The sequence below is a fragment of the Alligator sinensis genome, unplaced genomic scaffold (assembly GCF_000455745.1).
Source record: "Alligator sinensis unplaced genomic scaffold, ASM45574v1 scaffold1451_1, whole genome shotgun sequence".
Classification (NCBI taxonomy): Eukaryota; Metazoa; Chordata; order Crocodylia; family Alligatoridae; genus Alligator; species Alligator sinensis.
Genome location: NW_005842351.1, coordinates 309,161 through 330,814, shown reverse-complemented (window position 1 = coordinate 330,814; position 21,654 = coordinate 309,161). Strand labels below are relative to the sequence as shown.

Here is a 21,654-nt window from a genome sequence, read left to right as displayed (position 1 = left end):
AAGAGGTGATCATGGGATACCAGATCGAAGGCTTTTTTGAAGTCAAGATATATGACATCAATCTCTTCTCCCTTGTCCAGGTGATAGGTCACCTGGTCGTAGAAGGAAATGAGATTGGTCAAGCAAGACCTACCCGCGACAAACCCGTGCTGGCTATCCCTTAAGATGTTGGCGTCAGCCAGTCCATTAAGGATGGCCTCTTTAATAAATTTTTCTAAGATCTTCCCTGGGATAGAAGTTAGGCTGATGGGCCTATAGTTAGCCGGATCCACTTTCCTCCCTTTCTTGAAGATAGGCACCACATTGGCCTTCTTCCAGTCTTTGGGCACTACACCAGAGCGCCAAGAGTTTCACATAGGAAAAAAACCACAGAAAATTTCCTTTCTGCAGAAATCAAGAAGATGAGGAAAACACAGGCTTAAAGGAGGCTTGTGCCTATGGAGTGATGTTTTCATAGATTCATAGATGTTAGGGTCGGAAGGGACCTCAATAGATCATCGAGTCTGACCCTCGTTTTTCCGTAGACGTAATGGGTTTGTCCACACTGCCTCCTTGTTGCTTCCAAGACTGCCAGAGATGAGTACACCCTGTCCTCTTGCTCCCTCTCAGTGCGTACCAAGTACAAGAAATAAGGTGACTAACTTAATTTCTGGAATTTGGTACATACTGACTGCATCTACACAGGATGCTTAACGCACAGTCGACTACCGTATTTTCGTGCATATATCCCACGGGTTATACACGATTTTACAAAAAAACCCGGATGGGTGCAGGCTATACAAGGGTACGCACGGGTGGGCTGGGGGGCTGTGGCAGGGCCCGGGTGGGCCAGGCTGCGCCGCTGCTGCCACGGGAGCCGAGACAGGCCGGGCGCCGCCGCCGCTGCAGGGGACAGCAGCATGGGCGGGCTCAGGGGCCACGTCTCCTCCTCGCCCAGGGGTGCAGGGAATACAAGGGTGCGGGCTATGCACGGAAAATTTTGCGAAAATGCAATTTTCCATGGGTTATGCATGGGTGCGGGTTATATCTGTGTGCATGCTATCTGCTCGAAAAATACGGTAATTCTACTGCACATTAGTGCATCATGGCAAAAACCATGCTAACGCAGAAGAATTAGTCTACTGTACATTAAGCATCACAAAAAGGCCATGCACTGTTACTGACACACATTGGCTCCGGCTACTGTGCATTTATATAGTACCTCATATTAAAGGTACTAAACTTAATGCACTATAGCAATGGTGCATTAATGCAGGTGTGGACACACCCACTGACAGAGCTAGTGGTCAGTGTGTGCTGCTTGATGGCAATCCCAGGCATGGTGTGTTGATGGTACAGACATACCCAATAAAGTGTTTGCAAAAAGGTCATGTACTTTGCATACATGAGAATGATGAAGGTAACATTTTTATATTACTTCTTTTCTTTTTTTAAACTGGGCACCTAAAGTGAGAAACCCATATTTAGGCATATTAATGCTTAATATTTGGAGGATGTCAAGTATCCAAAGCTTCTGTGAAATTACATTTCCCAACACCTTCCTAAACAAGGTTATTTACATAAATTCTTAAAGAAAGATTAATTTAGGTTCCAAACTTTCATTTTGGATGATATGTTCTTATAACTGCTTTTTTTAGGAATTGTATAGATTTTATTTTCAAAGAATCTGAGCCATAACACACGAAGCAATATGATTTGTTTTTTACTTTTGTAGGTTATATCTACAATAGACTGTGTGGTAGTGCTGGTGCTCATTGTTCTGAGAATGTGGTGTGCCTAATTCACCATCAGAGCATATTATAAAACATATAAAAACTGCCTATTCAAATATGCTAGTTGCAGAAGCAGTTATGCATTTACTTATACAACATTTGCCTTTGTAGCCCTAAGTCATAAGATGCCAATTGCAAATAAACATCCTTCTCAGTAAATTAATTTTAGTAATCTATATCGGTATGATTATTTGACCAGGTATGCAACAGTAGTCTCTGATAGGGCATTCATTGCTTCACGACAGTCACTGATATGACACTTTAATTGCAAGCTCTTTCATGCAAGGTGATTAATATTTCAGCTGACTTTTGAAGCCATGAAAATATATTCTTATTTATTTAGCATATGCAGTTTTGGCATATTGTTTCAGATGGCATCACCAGTGTGAAGAGCTTGAAGGTCAACAGGTAGCATAGTAAATGGACACAAGTCAGCAATGTGGGACATGGTTTGAACTTGTCCACAGGGGCATTTTTTGTCATTGTGAAGGCCCCGCTGGTAAGGTTTGAAGCACAGCAACCTTGTCCAGTTCGAAAACGGTTGAGAAGTGCCCAATAACAGTGTGGCCAGTAATCCTGCTTGACTGACTTTAGGGTCAGAGATGATGTGGTGATTGATTGGTGCTTGTGCCAACCATTCTTCATGCCATTGAGTAAGTAAGGAAAAGTCAAAGGATTTTGAAAAGGTGGATCATATATGGCATCTTGAGGGGAGCTGAGCTATTATGGGTTGAATATGTCCCAGTGCACTGGGAGCGTAGGATTGTCATGGATTCTGGCTAGTAAGGTTACTTCAGTATTTATGTGGTGGAGATGAAGGGAAGCAATGTTACTGAGGACCGGTAATCATGTACTAAATGTAGTATAACCAATTTATACTAAATGTAGTCCTTAAGTGTTTACTTTTTCCTCTGAGATATTGATGTTTGGGCCAAATTCTTCCTTGGCATAACTCCACTGAAGTCAGTGCAGGGATGCCAAAAGATGATTTGGTCCAGCTACTGTACTTTGACTGTAAAGTCAAGAAACATTTTTCTTCCTTTGCTCCTAACCATCTCTTGCCTTCAGATTTTGTAGAACTGTCGGTCCAGATTTGTGCTTGAATCAGAACCCATGGAGCTCATCTTGCACTATTGGGGCGCATCCAGACGTGCGTGGACGTTTGGTTCCCTGTGGACAAATAGCGGCAGCGCACCTTGTGCCGCCGCTGCTTGTCCTGGAGAACACCCATGGCACGCATGCTTTGGTGCATAGCAAGTTACCCCAGGTATTGGAGAGGAGGCTGGAGCCAGCACTGTGTTGGGGGGGGTTTGCGCATTTTTTTTGCTCTTTTTTTTTTTCCTTCTTTTTTGACCCTTGGATATCTAGGGATCAAAAAAAAATACAGAAAAAAAATGAAGCAGTGCATGCTGGGCAGCATGCCCTTGCATCACGGAGCACTCCAGACTGTGCGGTATGTGGTGCTACAAACAATTTTGCAGTGCCACATACTGTGCAACAGTGCTTGTCTGGACGTGCCCTTGGAGCAGGGGTGGGTAATTTATTTTGGGTGGAGGGCCACTTACTGAATTTTGGCAAGCCATCGAGAGCCACATAACAGGCAGCCAGGGGCAGATAAATATTAATTTTCTGAACTTTTAGGGGCCCCGCAGGCCGAATAGAATGACCTGGCAGGCTGCATCTGGCCCACCCCTAGTGTGTCTATACCACAGGCACTGCAGCTTATATAGCCTTATCTGCATTAGCTTTGAACAAGCTAGCTCAAGTGGAGGTAGCAGTGTAGTCAGAGTGGTGCAGAACTCATGTATTCTGTCCCCCTGAGAATATACCCAGATTCTTAGGTAGATTTTGCAACACACACCAAGATTCTTGCTTTTCTATCTACACTGTTTACCTACATCTAAAGTGGCTAATTCAGGTACACTACATGAATTTCAGTGACTGCAGTTAAACGTACTTTTAGTTACAAAAGACAGAGAGTAGCTCCAACAATTGGGAACTATTTTGGGCACGTTCACACTACTTGTTTTGCAGTTTCCTTGTTATTTCTACTACACTGGCCAGATTGTGATGGCTGTAAGTGTACCATTTATTCTGTTCCCTCACTACCAAAAAGAAGCTTTTATTTTACTGTGTTGGGGTGTGTCTGTTTTTGTGCCACCAGTCTATTTCAGGAGTTTTTCTCAGGTGGGGTAGAGTAATTTCCAGGTTTTTGGGAGTAAGGACTATGACTGTCATCTTGCAGCAGAGCAACCCTTAAGCTTGCACTGGATTTCTGTTCAGAAGCATCTGACACACAGAATCTTTCAGTAGGATGGGAACGATTTGCTCAAATGATGTCAAAATCAGGTGGAATGAAATGGAGATGTGCAATGGAGAGAGCAATGCAAACGTGATGCAGAAGATAAGACAACTTAAATTTTCAAGTGAAGATGGAAATTAAATAATAAAGATCTTGCATAATAGAATTACTTTAAGTGCTTTACTGTAAGTAAGTTGCTGCTTTACTGCTCTTAGTCCTACGAATAGGAACCTACTAAAATTCTGTCAGACATGCGCTGCACAGCAGCTCCTTTAATCTTTCTCATTTCATAGCATGCCTCCCACCGCTGATTGGCAGAGGAGCCCCAGCAGCCCTGCTGCTTGCTGCTGATTGGCTGGGAGGCAAAAACCACGTTTTAAAATATGCCGTGATTTTTGCCTCCCACTGCTGATTGGTGGAGCAGCCCTGGTGGCCCTACTACTTGCTGCTGTTCAGCTGGGAGGCAAAAAACGCAGCATATTTAAAACTAGTTTTTGCCTCTTGGCTGATCAGCAACAAGTGGCAGAGCTGTTGGGCTCCTCCACCAATCGGGCTGGGGGGAGAGGAGGTGGACAGTGAAATCAGCACACTTAAAGGAGCTGCTGAGCATTGCACACCTGCCATGATTTCGGTAGGTCCCTATCTATGGGAGAAAAAGCAGCAGTAAAGTCTCCCATTCTGGAAGTTCAGACTAATCCCAGTATTTTAATATCTCAGAGGTCTTACAGACCTGTACAGACATCTTCAAATCCTGCTTCTAAAAAAGATTGGAAGAAACTTTATCTGCTAGTAGATGAAGAATGAGGAAAAAGTGTTTTTGATAACATCTTTCCATACATATCTGTAATGGGGAAAGAACCAGATATAAAATGTTCCTTGTTAAGATATACATTTATTGCAATAAATGTATTGATTTCTGAATATTGGGTATGGATTTTACTGCACATACGCATTTAGTGGTTTCATTAATAGTATGATCAGCAATGCACCTAAAATGAGCTGGAAGTGTTCATAGGCAGCATGTGCTTCAAGGGATAAGTGACAGTGCAGAACAGACTGCTTTGAAATGCATCACTGATGGCTTGTTTGTCTATTGGAATGATTTTTTCCAGACTGAGAAGACACATGAAAGAACTTTTGGCTGGTCTTCAAAGGAAAGTCCTGGATGGAAAGAGGGAAAAGGGAGGCAGAAACTGTTGGAAATCAGTGTCCTTTGGCTTGCGTTTAAATGTTTTCCCCATTCATTCTGAGCCTAGGAACCACACTGAAAGGAATTGGTTGACAACCAATATCTACCTAGGAATTTATAGTATGTCTTCAGGCTAGACAAAAAAAAGAGAGAGAGAGAGAGCCCTAAACTTAGGCTTCAGATTGATATGTAAGAATCTTAATATTGATTTGATGGGAACCTTACTTAGCACACAAATTTTTTTAAAAAACTTTGGGCTTGGTGGTTTTTTCAGTTCCCAGGACTCATGTAAAGGTCCTGGAAAGGCCCTTTTTTTGTGCTTAAAAAGCCCATTTGTTATATACCAACAGATATGTGTGTATATGTTGTGCATCTATTTTCCAGACTACTTCATTAATATGCTACAGTCTATATGCTTATATAGATTTATGCTAACCATAGATTTGTCTTTAGGTGTTTTGCTCTTTCAGAATTATTGGGTAGGAAGCTGGATGCTACTAGTGTTCAATCGTTTTTTTTAAACCAGTGAAACAAATGTATTGCATTTACTCCTTTTTGAAGATGATTCTATTTGATTTCATATGCCAAGAATTGTCTTCCGTAGCTACATCTGTAAGAAACACTTTCTATCATCTCTAATTTCCATAGGGGTGTTGTTCTATCCTAGTAGATATCTTTGTCTCCTTTCAATTGGACAGCAGCAGTATGATATACCTTAGTATAGACTTTTGTGCTTAGGAAGTTCAGCTAGAGCAGAAAGCTGTAGCCTGTCTCTGCAGCAACACAGGCCACTGCAAGTACAGTAAACTGGTCCTCCATTCTCTATGTTAACTTTCCGTAGAATATCAAATTAAATTGAGGGGTTTGGTTCTTATCCTTTAGGAGTTCCACTCCCCAAAATATCTGAAAGGTTGCCTGAAATGGTTGACAACTTTGTCCTGATACAAAGGAATGGATGTACGCAGAGTGGAAAAGCTGTGCCATGCAAATTTTTAAAGAAAGAAATATTAGAACACGGAGGTAACCTGAAAGTGCAATACAATACTGGTAAAGGTAGATAGTGCCAAAATAACCCAATAGTTTCCTTTTAAAAAAGCATTGCTTTGTTTTAGGTTTGTTTTGTTTGGGGGGAGATGATTAGGCTTAGGAAAAGCAGTAGATTTAGTATTTCAGTAAAGCATGTTGTGTGGTATCGGATGAGAAGTTTATTTAATACTTTTATTTAATAATTGAATTAATAACTTTGGCACGAAAGGTACTTGTGGAAACTGACAGTAGCATGTTTCTAATGAGGGTACATCTGAAATCTATGCAGTTCACTGTCGGGGGTCCTTGCAAAGGCAGAATAGCCTTTCCTGAAATGTGCTGTAACTTGGGTTTCACGTAAATAAGTTTGTCTGATTTTTATCTTATTTATTATGTAGGCAGTTCTAAGTGAAGGTATCCTAGCTCATGGATACCATGTTGGCATAGGAATAAATGGCAATGAGCATGAATAAATTTAGGCTGCATAAACTTTATTAATTAATCCAACTTATCACATAACAGAGTTAACATTTAAAGATGCATCCATTCCCCTCACATATACATAAAGACAGATATTTATCTTCCATCAGCAGTGTTCCCTTAACCCAAGTTACTGTCCATGGAAGCCACGAATTTTTTTCTTTTCTTCTTTTCAGTCTGGCAGTTCCTTTAAGTTCCCATTGATCTTAAGCTTTTGTGTTTCTTCATCACTATATAATAATTCACCCCCTTTTTCCCCCTAGAACTCTGCATAATGCAAATCTCACTATTTCCTTCTCATCTCTGCTTTAAATTTTTTAATTTATTCCAGATTTTTTCTCAAGTGTTAGCTCATCGAACTTGCACATTCTTTCAATGTTCAAAAAATGTTCTCAAATTTTCTGGTTTGGAGGCAGGAGATTTTTTAATTTTTTTAATTTTATTTTTAGCAAACTCCAAAAAATTCCACCAAATTAAGCATCTTTTTTTTTCCTTCTCCCCTGTAGAACCTTAACTTGATAGGCCAACTTTTCCGTTATAAAACTTGCCAAACTTTCTTAAACCAGTTTAGGATTTTAGGGGTCTCAGTTCCAGGTTTTGAAATTGTAATTCTTTTAGTGGCTGCAAGATGAGTAATCAATTTGTTACAACTTTTATAACATTACAGAGTTCTCAAGAAGGTGAAATAGGGACCCTAAAGGATTACTTGATAGTTGGCATCCTGTTATTTCCCTCGCCATGTTTCTAACCTTCTCTCAGAACATTTTAATTCTGGAATGCATCCACTATATGTGGTGGAATCCTCCTGACGGACTACACTCCCTCCAACATATGCCTGTTCCTATCCCAGAAATGCATTTAAATTTAAGTGGGGTGAGATGCCATTAACATAAGAGTTTTTAAAATCATTTTATGTTGGAGCAGATAGATGTCTGAGGACCATTGCTCCAAATGGTCTGCCATTCTTTAGCACTAATTTCTGATCCAATGTCATTAGCCCACTTTGTTATAAACAGTGTTTCTTCTTTTACATGGCTATTTAAAATTTCTGAGATTTAATTAGAGGAGTAAGGCTTTGAATAAACCATTCCAATAGGAATGATAGAAACAGGATAAATGAGCTTGGCAAAACTTTGTACTAGTGCAGCTAAACTGCTTTAGGTTTCTAAGCTAGCTGGAGTTTCTGTCCATGGCACTGCATTCTCCTGTATAGACGTTCTTAACTGGTAGAGCTTGAAAGAGGCAGAGGTAACTTTTCAAAAAGGTACTTATTCACATTTGAAGTTATACTGATTGGGTTCACAATGCCAAAAATAAATTAAAAGAGGCCTATTTTATATTCTTCATCAGTCCCTGTGGGGAGAGGTCTTTATTTTTCATAGACATATAGATTAGTATGAGTAACATGAGTATTTCAAGTTGTATTTTTTAATATCACTCATCAGAACAATTTAACCGTGGGAACAGTTTGGAAATGCAAGCATTTAAATGGCTTACAGTTATATACTACATTAAACCTTTCCCTCCATAATTGTAAAATTACAACTTAATCTTTTATCTTTTATAAAAGATGTGGCCCTTGTCTAGTGGATTCTGGCTGAGGGTCCTAACATCTGTGTTCTACTTCCAGATCTTGTTCTGATTCACTGTGGCTAGAGACAGACATTGAAAAGTCTGAGCCTGAATTGATTCAGTCTTTGCAAGTTAGTTTAACCTGGCTGGGCTGAACTGGTTTGAAACCAGACAGACTTTCTCTCTGGACTGAGGAAATTCAGGCATATGCCTGCAGTGGCTCAGGCTAGAAGCCAGGGAGGCACTAGAGCTGCCCTCCCTTCCCTTCCAGTGCTGAGCTGAAGGGGTGTATGGCCAGACTGTGGCAGGGAGGTCTGCCTGCATGGATTAGGGAGGTCTGCCTGCACGATCCTAGGCTTTTCCCCCATGGCTGCTCAAGGAATGGGAAGGTTGCCAGCCCACATACCCCTGATAGCACTCTGAGGCAAGGGTCGGGGGTGTGCAGTACGTGCATCTGTTGATGATACAGAGCTTTTCAATCTCCCACCCTGCTTCGTAATACTGTCTGCAGCAAACTGACAGGTGAGCAAGCCTGCCCGGGGGGGGGGGGGCGCTGATAAGTCTTTATCACCCGTTTAGCAAAACAATGGCATCTCTCCATTATTTCAAACTTCTTAAACAGCTTACCAGTTGACTTGCTGATTAGCTCCAAAAGCCCTAAGCAGTCACTGTTCTGTCTGCCTGTCCCAGTGAAATTGGAGAGAGAGACATACACAGACATCTCTCAGCATTAGCTGGCATACCACATGCCTAGGGTCCCTGGGGCTGGGATCCCTGCTGTGGGAGGTAGAAGGAGTGGGGGATTTCCTGCTTGAGCAGCAAAGTGGGGGCAGGGGGTAGAGCAGGGGGAAGCCAGGCAGACTCTGCTGTGTCTGCAGTCTCTGCCCAAGCCTCACACAGCATTAGCTAGCATATACCATATGCTGGCTATGGTCCATGCTGTGGCAGAGAGGAGGAAGGGATCTCTGCTTAAGCAGTGAGTGGTGAGAGGGGAGAAGAGGGGAGCACGGGGAAGCCAGTAGACTCTGCTGTGCCTACAAGTCTGCCGGAGCTCCAGCCAGGGAGCAGAGGGGAGGGGCCAGCCCTGCTGTGGAGCAGAGAGCCCCGCCCAGCCCAGAGAGCATGCCGGGATGCTGGGGGACTCTGATTTAACTTAAACCAGCAAGGGGTCTGAGACAGACATTGCATAAACTGGTTTGACCCAAATCAGTTAAGTCTGATTTGAGTCCAACCTGGTTATCTCAACCAGGTTTACCTCAAACCGGTTTCAGCCATTTTCAAACTGGTTTATGTGCACTGAACATCTGTTCGGTTACAGGTTTAAGCCAGTTTCTGATCACTTTAACTGGTTTATGTGTAATATCTGTCCCTAACTTGTATGACTTTGAGCAAATCACTTAACTTGTCTCAGCTGCTCAGTCTGTAATATAGAATTCAGTTATTAACCTAGCCCTGTAGAGTGCTTTGAGACCTACCTATCTCATCTTATTATTATTTCTTATTCACATTTGTTTATAGGGTACTTGAGCAAAAAAATAGTCACAGTGAAGACCAGATTTTGAAAGGATATCCGTGTAACAGATGTCATACTCAGGACTAATAAAGAAAAATAGCAAGAGCCGTTTAGATCTCATACCCTCCTAGCTTGGCTAGAAACTGTATTTCCATAGTCTGTGTTTAGTTGGCAAAAGAGACTTTGTAACTTAGAGAGCCAAGTAAGTTATTTTTCAGGAAATGACAAAGAAATTCCTATGGGATTTTTAAGGCATGTGTTTGAAAAAGATTGGTTAAAGTGAGTGGAAAAATCTTGAGTACTTACACTTATATGCCAACTACCTTTTCACTTAGTAACAATGACAGTTTCATAGGAGACTCTAGAGATTCATGTTTAGTTGGAATGATTGTCTTGCTGGGACACCACAAAGAAGGTGTATTGTTTTACTCCCTCTTTCTCTAATCCACATGAAAGCATAACAAAGGATTCTCTTAATGCCATCTTTCAAAAGAATACCCGACTCCTAATTATGCATTTTGTACATAATCATTACTTATACTCATCTATTTTAGTTGTGGGAGGATTGATACTGGAAAAGAACATGGTATGAAGAATATTATTCATTATATTACAGTATCATTGTGTTTTGTAAATTGCCTTACATGTTATAGGTTTCTGCCTTGAAGAGGTCACTGTCTAATTTGGATAGACAGTACAGTGCTGCAGGTGAGTATAGAAGGAGACCACCTTAGATCCAGGAATTGTGACTAAATAAAATAAATTTTCTCAAGGAAAACAGAGCAGAGACTTTGTCAAAATACAAAAGTTTGGGAATGTTCTTAGGTACGAGATTTCTGTGTATGGTCCTATGTTTTTATCACTATTTTAGAGAATAATGAGGGTTCAGTGTAGCATTGTAATAATGTGGACTGGTAAAAGGAATTTAGGAGATGACAAAACTGTCTGTCTTGATAGATTTAAAGTTAATGATACAAATTTAATTCACTGGATTGTAGCAAATAATAAAGATTCTCCTCCTGGTCAAGGAAAGCCATGAATTACTTTATAGAATTAGGACTTATTTTGAATATATTTATTTCCAGTGCATTAACAAAAGAGGATTTCCTATAATATTATTTTTGTGCACTGTTTCTAGGCAAAAAAGATGGTGCAATTGCACAGTATCAGTTCCATCACTGTTTCCCATCTCACCTTTTAGAGCTAACTTTCTCTGAGCTGTTGTCTCAGCAAAATGGTGTACATATATGATCACCAGCTAGTGAAATAACCCATGATTTTCAATAACAAAGCTTCTTACTCTGGATCCAATTGTTGAGTGTATTTTAGTAACATAGAAGCTGTGGAAATATGGTGGGATCTGACCCTTGCAGTATTCTTCCATCATAAAGGAATGTATTGTTGGCATAGAATTGCTATGTGATACTACCCCAGTCCAGTCTATGCCCTCACCATAGGGGGCATGCTTATGAGAAAACAAAGCATAACCATGCTTTAATCATTCCTGTCTGTTTTCCAGCACCTGTTTGCAGGTAGATGCGTGTTAGAGCAGGTAAAAGCAGGTGCTGTTGCATCAAATGCAAAAAGGATGTAAAGCCATCTTTTGCTCCTCATACATACGCTCTGTTCTTTCACAGAGGATAGCCCAAATGAACCAGCAAAAATGTACCATTATCTGAACAATAATGAAGCACTAAGTATGTGAAAACCCTATTAGTGCTCTATGCTCTGGAGCTGTAATTTCATTTGTTCTAGAATTCCTTTCATATGGCCATAACAAAGGTTTAAGGTTTTGTTCCTTGAGTCTTGAATGCATTAGCTGTTCTTCAGTCAAAATTCATCAAGCCTACATGGACTTCTAAAGGGCCATATCTGTTTCTGGAAGCAATATATTAAATAGTATTGGTAAGCTCAGTTCTGTATCTTTTGTTTGTTTGTTTACTAGAATGTTATGGGCTTTCTTTCATAGTTTATGTTAGATAGATCTGGTTTTTTTGGAAATTTCCCTTTATGTGCTTCTGGTTTTTGTATCTCTCCTCATCTCTGACAGATCATGTTATAAGCCTATCTCTCTACAGAAAGTTTGTAAACCTCTCTCTCTCTCCACTCACACACACACACACACACCCCCACCCCTCCACCCCCCCCCCGAATGTAAGGGGAGCAATGGATAAGGAACATTTGTGTTCATTATTTTTTTAAAAATCACAGAAATAAAATAGTTAGTAATTTACTGATTTGTAGAGAGGTTTTGTATATTTTTCAAAACTGAAATAAAAAAAGAGATGCAGCTGTTCCATAGTTTGGTCCAGAAGACTGTTATGATTTCCTAAAAAGAGTCTTGGAATCTATTAAATCAAATAATCTCTTTGTCTTTATCTCTTTGTCTCTGGTTATTGAGTTGGGGTATTATCTCTCTGGTAAAGATGGCAGTTTTGCTTGGAGAAGGATTTGCATCCTCCAGCCTCACTTCAGATCCAAAGCTGATCATATTGTGCTTCATTTTACTTGAGTTATAATCTGTTGCATGGTTGCTTTGGGTGGATAATGGTCTCCTGTATAAAGTGTTGGCTCTCTTCAAACAGCTTCGGTTATGGTAGGTTAGACTGTTGTGGTATCTGAAGGAAGAGAGATCACATTTAGTTGCACAATTCTGGGATAGGGAACTTCTAACCTAGTACATTTAGTAAAGGGCGCAAATATTACCGTACTATGCATTTCTTGATCTGGCCAAAACTGAATGAAGATCATTGAATGTGAACATAACTTTAGGCATTTTGTTCACTGTTATAAGTACTATTTTTGTCTGATTCCATGATTAATTATTGCATTTTTCTTTTAACACCCATTGCATGTAAAAAGTCATATATCTATTTGGAGTTATCTATTCAGAAAACATTTTTATAAAGAAAAGTAATTTCCTTGCACTGTTGCAATTTTTGTCTGCAATTCTTCCTTCTTTATTTTGGCACTTTGATCTAGGTTCACTAGTTTCCTTACATTGTTCTTTTGTCAGGGTCTGCAACTGCTCAGTTACGTTTGTGTGAGACTTGCCTGTATTCTCTAGCTATTTTGAATTTGTCAGGCAATTTCTCTTCCCCCACCCCCCATACACATGTGACCCAATCTGTCTCATTCTTCTACACCCAGTTAGGCCCTTGTTGAAAACAGTGACAAAGAAACTATATCAATATTCTGAGTAGTGATCCAGTAAGTAATGATAAGGTAAGACTTTATACAGCCTAAATTTAATAACATAGTCTTCATAAGTGCAAGATATATAACCTTTTCATTCAACTTCACTTCTGCAATGTACAAGGTTATTTATTCATACTTCACTTAATATTTAAGCAAAATTTAAGATAATTTCATGCATCTTTCAGAGAGGTCGTAAGATGTTGTGATACGTGTACTACAGCGAGTAGACATAGGCCAGGTACAGACATTCAGTTTCTACCAGGAGAATTGCTGTTCTCCTGGTAGAAACCTCAAGTGTACAGATGTTCAGTCTTTTTTTCCCCAAAGCAAAAATGGCTACTCCTTGAGAAAAATAACTTAGCAGCAACGAGGGTTAAATTGCCGCTTGGCTCCACTGTATTTCCTTGTGTGCCAACAACATGAACATGGGTAGCTGCAGTAAGAGGGATCAGCAATTTGTGGCTGCTTCATTAACCTATGGCTGGCTGCCTGGCAGTGGGCAATTCCAACAGCATCTTGAGAGCGTCTCCTCCATGTGTGGAGGACTACTTTCTCTTGTCTTCCCCCAAGAGTTACCAACAGTCTGTAAATTTATGGACACTTCATGTATTTAAAAATAAATAAATACACTTAACTCTATTGAGCTCTTGTAGTGTGACAACAAAATCTGATATTTAAAATATATATTTTGTTCATGTCAAAGTTACCCAATAAGTAACCTTGTAAACTTGAAGTACTACAGTGAAAGCTGTGTAAACCGCCTTATGCTGCTTCACTAATATGTCTTCACCTGGAAACCTATGTATTCTCTGCCCTTATTCCTTTCTTATTTTCTATGTCAAGTAGTTCTTCAGCACATGAATTACGGCAATGGGATTTTTGTGTGATGTCCACAATTTTCACTAGTAACTGAATGGGGACTGTAACAGGGGAAGGAACAGTCCTGTTCCTTTGGTGCTACAAAGTTGCGAGTGTGGGGGAGAGTCAGGTTAGGGACAGAACAAGGATAATTACTTAGTAGGCACAGTTGGGGAGAGGGATCGCACCCAAGGTGAATATTGCCTGATTAAAAGCCAGCAGCTTTGAAAGCTCACGGCAGGGGGCTTTTCTTTGTCCCTAGGGCATGGCGTGAGGAGAGTCAGCAGGGAAAGCCAGGAGCGGCAAACTCAGTGCTGGAACAGATCATTGATAAGACTGGCTGAAGGTAACTATGGTGACTGGAGAAGCAAAAAGGTGAGGGAGAGAGAGGAGATACTTACCAGATTGATCCTCAGACAGAGAGAAGGTCCCACAGAAGAAAGATCTGCTGATACCTGTGAAGGAAGGAAAGAGAGTAAGCTGACAGGCTCAGGGGAGTGGGAGTGGGAGGTGAGCTGACAGGCTCAGGTGAGTGGGTTGCACGGCAGTGGAGGGTGAAAGAAGACCGTGCACTGTGAGAATAGCTGGAGTTATCTGCACCCTGTGGGGAATTCACTAGTTAAATTAATTTTTATCCTGCTTCTGGGGTGATTTACTACACCCTCTCTTGTTGGGGAATTAACTACTTCTTCCATCAATTCAAGGCATGGCAGGTGAGCCCCAGGGAGAGAAATTTCATTATTCACCCCCACATGGCCACAGGGACCATTGGTTAGTTAATATAGATCTTCCCTACAGAAATGAATAAGTAATTACCTTGGGTCACTTTCTACTATCTACTTGGCTGGGTTCATATTCCAGTCTTCTCAGCCAGTAAGGCAGGGGTGGGCAAAATGGTGGATCTGGCCAGTGGCTGGTTTCCCAGCAGCCCCCTGCCTGCATGACTGTGGCCAGTTTCCATGGAGACCCCAGTAGCGGTGGCGCCATGACAGTGTGGGGCCAGGGTTTCCATGGAGACTGGCCCTAGCAGCACTGGCAGTGTGGCTGGGCAAGAAGCTGTTCCAGGGCTGGGATCTTGCAGTGGTGACAACATGGTCCAGAGCTGCGGCAGAGCTGCGATCCACTACCCGCATGCCCCAGGCACCCCCTTTCCCCTTCCCAGATCTGGAGCATGCAGGCAGCAGATCGCAGCTCTGCCTCAGCTTTGGACCATGATGTCACCACTGCAAGTTCCCAGCCATGGCCCCAGAGCAGCCGCACGCCCTGCCAGCGCTGCTGGGGCTGGTCTCCATGAAAAACCTGACCCTGCGATATCATGGCGCCACCACTACTAGGGTGTCCATGTAAACTAGCCACAGCAATGCAAGCAGGGGCTGCTGGGAAATGGAGCCCACCATGGGCCTGGTCTGGCCTGCAGACAAGGCTTTGCCCACCTTTGCACTAACAGTACATACAGATGTTCAGGGAGGTTAGGGGGATGTTAGATTGAGTTAAAATGGCCACCCGATCCAAGGTAAGGTTGGATGATGGAGAGGTAGGGGGGAGGTTTGAGGGAGATAAGGGGGCAAGCATCTGGACCAGGGAGGATAGGGGTATTGTGGTGGGAAGATGGGGTCTGCAGTAGGGGATATGGGTGTTGAGCCCCAGCTCAAGTCTGGGATCGTGCCCGGTATGCAAAAGCCAATAAAGATACCAGGGGTGAAAGTATAAAGAAGATTTATTGCTAGCAATACAAGGTGCGAGCGGAATAATTTCACGTAACAAGCACACAGATTCTTAATTCTAAGCATCTTTTATACAGGAGTATTGGACCTTCATAAGCATTCTTGTTTGCTAATTGGTTATAAGGGAGTGACGCAAGGAGTTCTTTACTGAGCATGTCTCTATACCTGTGTTTTAGCTATGTATCTCATTTACATACATGTATGTTTCATTAGCATACTTTCTCCCCACCTAGGGGTGTGATTTTTAATATTTAAATTAGCTCTTTGCCCTAGTCCTCTGATTCTGCTTTTGCTTTTAAGCATCCTTTATCTAAGACTGTCTCCTCTTTATCATTGCAGATGGGCATTAGTTACATAACAGAGACTTTTGCTTGGGCTTTGTATAGTGGTTTCTAGGTCAAACCTAACATGGGGATTTGGGGGGGGGGGGCAGGTGGGGTCTGCAGAGGGGATTGGAAGCAGGTGGGGACTTCAGGGGCATTGGTAGGATTGAGGGGCTAGTGGGGTCTGCAGGGAACTTTGGGTGGATGGAGGGCTCTCTCCCCCACCCTCTGGCCCCCTACCCTCAGACAAACAATGTGCCCCACAGCAAACCAACCTCCTCCTACCCCAAATTACTTCCTTGGCTCCTGGCACTGGTGAACACTGATAAAACCAGCACTGGGAACAGCTGGCTGGTCTTTGGGGATGGGGCGGGGGGCATAAAAATAGCCCAGTTCCAGTGGGGAGGTAGGAAAAGCACAGCCATGCAGCTAGGACCAGCAGCTGAGCTTTAACAGCCCTAGGGCTGTGCTGGGAATTGTACAGAAGTTCAGGACGGTTAGATCAGTTTAAACATGCTAATCTGATCTAAATTAGACTACCTCAGAGGTACAGTTAACTTGGATCGAGTTGGCTAGTTTTAAAACAATCTAACTGTCCTGAACTTTTGTACAGTTCTCACTTGGATCGACCTAATTAGGAATCTAAAAGTAAGGTCTGCACCTGGGTGAACTAAATTAGAATGAGTGGCTATTTTTAACACTGTCTATCCTCCCCTTAAGCCCCAAATGTCTGTGTACACCCTCAATCTGCTAGACTGCTTTATTTTTGAACATCTTTGCATTCAAAAGCATTTTATATTTTGTATTTCTTATGCATGACTCTAAAATAAATGGTTCTTTACTTAAGTGGTGCAGTTAATTGAAACTGACTTACATGTACATTAAACAGGGTTTCCCATCTACATACTTAGAGCAATAAAAGTCTGGTTCATAGCTTGAAAATAAGTAGTGCTGTATTTGCAGCTAAATTTAAACTGATTTTTTTTAATCTCCCTCCTTACCTATCATCTCGTTTACACTTTGATTTTGCAGAACATCCTTTTCTGATGCCTTTGCCAAAAACTAATAATTTCTGGGTTTCTGGTATATAGCTGTTTTGCAAAATAACCAAGTAAGAAAGAAGGAAAGAAAGGAGGAAAGAAATGTGAACTCTAAATGAGGTTGCCTGCTTAGTGATTCCTGTATAGTAAAATTCCTTTTAAAGTGAAGGAGCATTCAGTCCCAAATTGTGTCAATGTATAAGCTGACAGTATAAACTAATTCTCCTTATGCTGATTACTTTGCTGTGGCCCTGTTCATTCTGGTTCAAACTGAACTAAAGCATGCATCTCTACAGAGCTTAGCTAAGTTGCTTATTAAATTCATTTCAACACATCTAACTGACCGCTGAGAAATTAGCAACATTTGAATAATATTTAAAAATTGCAGTCTAGCAGAGAACAGTAGAAAGTGTTTGATTTCTTTATCATTTGGCCTGAGCCAGGCTGGTGGACTAGTCTGTGACAGAAGCTATTTAATCTACATCTGAGTGAAACAGTTCACAAATTCATTGTAAAGGATAGTATAACCAGGCTTAACACTGGATCCTTGAGGCAATATTCTGTCTTCAACATAGTCTTTTATCATTTTGGGGTTAATTACTTCTAGCCTTTTTCTAAGAAAAATAAAACATAGTTAAAAACTAATGGAAGCAGCAAATGTCTTTTTTCATGCTGCTTTCCCACTGATCTTGTCTTCATTTAATAGGCCATGTTTTCATAAGCATTTCAAATTTTTTCTCATCATCTGCCCTCACAACTGACCCAGTGACCTGAAAATCCAGAAAATGTCATGTTAGTGGCTACTAATTAGTGGATCCAGAGAGCCTCTTCATCTGGCCTTTCAACCTTCTACATGCAGCGGCAAAAGCTGTCATACGTATCAGACAAAGAAAACAAGCCTTTACCACCTTTTTTTTTTTTTTTTTTTTTTTTCCTTTCCCCCCTTTTTTTTTTTTTTTTTTTTATCTGTGGTGTAAATGGTAGAACAAGCCCGGCTGAGACTAGAGATGAATATGCAGGTTAGGAAGAAATTAACCTACAATGCACTGTTTGCATTATTTCTTTTGTGCTGTAGAAGACATACTGCTTCTGTCATCAGGAATGCATTGTACATGTGTTGGCTTGTTACCGTAAAGTATTATGAGAGAGAAAAAAAGAAACAGAATCCTTGTGTTTATTTTTGGGTTTTTTTGTCATTACTACTTTTTCTTTTCCCTTGAACCATATGAAATAATTTCAGTAAAGGATCGTTGCTGCAAAATAAAATATACAGATTAAAAAATATCCAAAGCTTAATTGCTTTTAGATCTGTCTGCTGAACAAACTTGTTAGTTGAGCATTTAGTCAGACTCCTCATTAATCAATGTTGCACTCCTGTGTCTCCTGAGTCTTCTGGGTTTTTTGGGATCAGCTACTGTAATTAAAGGGATGAAATACATCATGGTCACAAACTTACTGTGTCACACAAATGAGTGTTTTGAGTAGGTGAAATTAATAGTTTTTTATTTCTTTATATTTTTACAGGTCTTCAAGATTGAGGTGCTTGTAAATGGAAGAAAACATTTTGTCGAAAAGAGGTATAGTGAGTTTCACGCTCTCCACAAAAAGGTAATTATTTTCTTTGCAGAAGTGTACCTTAATTATATCTTACTAAATGGTTGTTTAATTTCTTTTGAAGTTGTCACTGGTCATGTTGTATCTTAAGTATATGTTTATAGTTCATGTTGGTTTGTTCACTATATCTTCAGTACTTTTGTTAAAGGGATGGGAGACTTCTGAAATATTTCATGCTTTGCTTTGTTTTTGGCGGTAGAGTATTCTGTTTAAGATTTAATCTCATAAAGATATAAAATAATATATATTCCTATAGAAAATAAATATGGAAAGAATTCTCTTTTCTAGTCAGGCAAGTAATTTCTGTTGCCTTCTGAGAGCTGGGTGACTAACCTCCGCTTCATAAACTGAATAAATAGCTCGTATGTATTCAGCAAGCTAGAGAAGTATAAGACCTACTAGATCATAGTCCCTCCACTGCACTTTAAACCAATGTTATTTATCCACTATTAAATAATAGACTTCCTTTTATCCAGAGGTCTACAGCAAAGACATTATGTAAGACCTTGTATATTTAAGATGATAGTTTCACAGACATCCCAACTTGACACCAGTTAGTGTCTGAGTTGGATAGAATGGTGACAGGAAAATGTGATTGTCCCCTTCTAAAATAAGCTAGCTGATTCTACTTAAATTGGCTGTTCAGAAAGGCACATTTTAGCATTTCTCAAGTTTTTGCAAAACAGGAAACAAGAATTCTGCAGAAGCAGAGCTAAGTATGATGTATAAGACAGATTCAGTAGGCTCCAAAAGATCCTGTTTCCTGGACTGTATCCATCCTAGAACACTTTGCTGCCAGATGTTTTATTGACTTACAGTTGCCGACATTACTTTGTCAGTTGGATGTGCGCACACTTGGCTGCTTTTGCTAGTGCAACATCTACAGGTTTCCCTTGTGTTATGCTGTATGTGCGTTCCTGGAAAACGGTGCATAATTTGAATTTCCATAAAGGTAACCCACTTCACAATGTAACAAATAGGGATACATTCCAGGACCTTGACTGTACTAACCCCCAGACTCATTTCTACTATTGTTACGAGACAATTTTGGTACTCATCAACAGCAGACAGTACACACAAGCCCAGGGCACTATTATAATGGAGATGGCAACTATAGAAACACTTGTCACAGACAACGAGCAAGGAGTACAGATCCACACAGGAGATTATATTTTGGTGCGTATCACTCCCAAAATGCATGGCACAAAGCAGCTGACTGTGGGCTTCTACCACACCGATTGCATAAGAGTAAATTTACCTTGCATATAATGAATTTTTGGTATAAAAAGTTATCGCATAAGAGCGAATTTGCACATACAGAACCTGCATAAAGTGAGGGAAATATGTACTCACTGAAAGAAGCTGTGTCAGCAAAAGACTCAGTCCACCATGGCTAAGAATATAGGGCTTGCAGTTCCCAATATTTTTTTGTCATTGGAACTTTTCCACACTTGGTTTTAGTTGTGGTCTTTGGCAACAGACAGGTGGTGTCATTTGCCAACATGAATTTATTTAAGAGAGAGAGACCATGGTTTGCTAGCATGTGCAAATGCATGGAAAACTGTGGCAGTATAAAGTAATCTTTCTCAACAAAACTTTATAGAATATATGAAGCCATAGAAAGCCTTAAATGATAAGAATATCATTTTGTTTGTAGATGTTTGCATAGCAGTTAGTATGTGTATGCATCTCTTTTTTCTCTGCACTAGATGCTGGCATGATAGCACTAGCTGCCACTTAAAAATTGTTCATTTCAATTTGCTTTCATGCTTTTGCCATTCATACGCATCTCCCAAATATTTGGAGCTCAATTTTCTTTCTTTCTTTTTTTTCTTCCTCTTATACTCATATTGACTACTGTACTTCATGAAAAGTATCACTGAATAAGTGGGCCTATTTTGCTTAGCCCCAGTCTTGCAACATTTTTTGCAAGTTTGCACATTTTTTAACTTTTCTCCTGGGAATAATCCCATATACACAGTTAAAGCAGATGTATGATGGTTTGCCAGTCAGAAACTTAAGAAAGGTATGGCTCACTGTTGGTAAGGAAGGCAAAATCTGGCCTTTAGGGCTAGGGACAGAACTTCCATGTAAACTGATATAAGTGATTGGTTCAAATCTATAACGCAACAGAAGTTCAGTGCACATAGGGTACAGACAGCAGTACAGCTCCCTGTTGCAAGTGAAAACACTTTGCAGGAAGTATTCTGAGTAACAATGATGTGCCCGCCTCTGCTCTACCGGGCGTTCTCGTGTGGCCTTAGCCCGGACTGTGAATCTTGCCTGTCCCGGGCTTGCGAGTGGACCCCAAACGCTACCCCAGCTGACGTCCGGGGATCCCCTTAACTCGCCTGCCACGACTTTGAATGGAACCTCAGTGGAGGGGTTCCCCTTCGAGGCAGCCTCCAGGGTCATCACGCCTCTCGGCGGGCACTCATGGGGCTCTGACCTCCCCTACACCCCAGCCACTCGCCACCTTGGGTCGCAGGTCTTCTGGCCCTTTGGCGTCCCTGGCTCCACTCGGCTTCTTTCCCAGTGTCCCCGGGTCACGGCTTGAGTGTGAAGGCTTCGAGGCCCTTGGACCTGGATCTGACTAGCCCGTATCCCTAGTGCCCTATTCCAAACACCCCGTGACGTAGCATGCGATCCCCACCACCGTGACTGCCGAAGCCATGCGACCAGTGGACCTGGAGGCCACAACGGGATACAGAGTGCTCTTAACCTATGGGCCCTGTGTTTTCCCTGTGCCTAGGTGCCCCAGCCCCAGTTGCTTGCCCCACTCAGGTATGGCGTCCAGGCTGATTTGTTCTTGGGATGTTGTGGGACCCGTCCGCCGCTTAACCATCCCTGCTTGGGGTATTCTGCCGCACCCTGTGGCTATCCCCATTGGGGTTCCCGTCAGCCCTGCCCTTATTACCACCTCTCCAGGGCTTCCCTGCTGGCTTGCCAGTCAGTGCCTCTGCCTGTTCTGTAACCGGCTTCGCTGCCTCTGCCTCCGTTGGTCTCGCTGCCGGTGCTGCTGCCGGCTCCGCTGCTGGCTTTT

At 41.5% G+C, this 21,654-nt stretch overlaps 1 protein-coding gene across 1 annotated transcript in view; it reads left to right on the top strand.

Annotated features, from left to right (window-relative positions):
* Positions 1–21,654, top strand: part of SNX24 (sorting nexin 24) — a 134,128-nt gene that overhangs the window by 52,647 nt on the left and 59,827 nt on the right. The window contains exon 2 of the mRNA XM_025210470.1: positions 18,522–18,605. Coding sequence (XP_025066255.1) covers positions 18,522–18,605 — 84 coding nt within the window. The remainder of the gene's footprint in view (positions 1–18,521; positions 18,606–21,654) is intronic.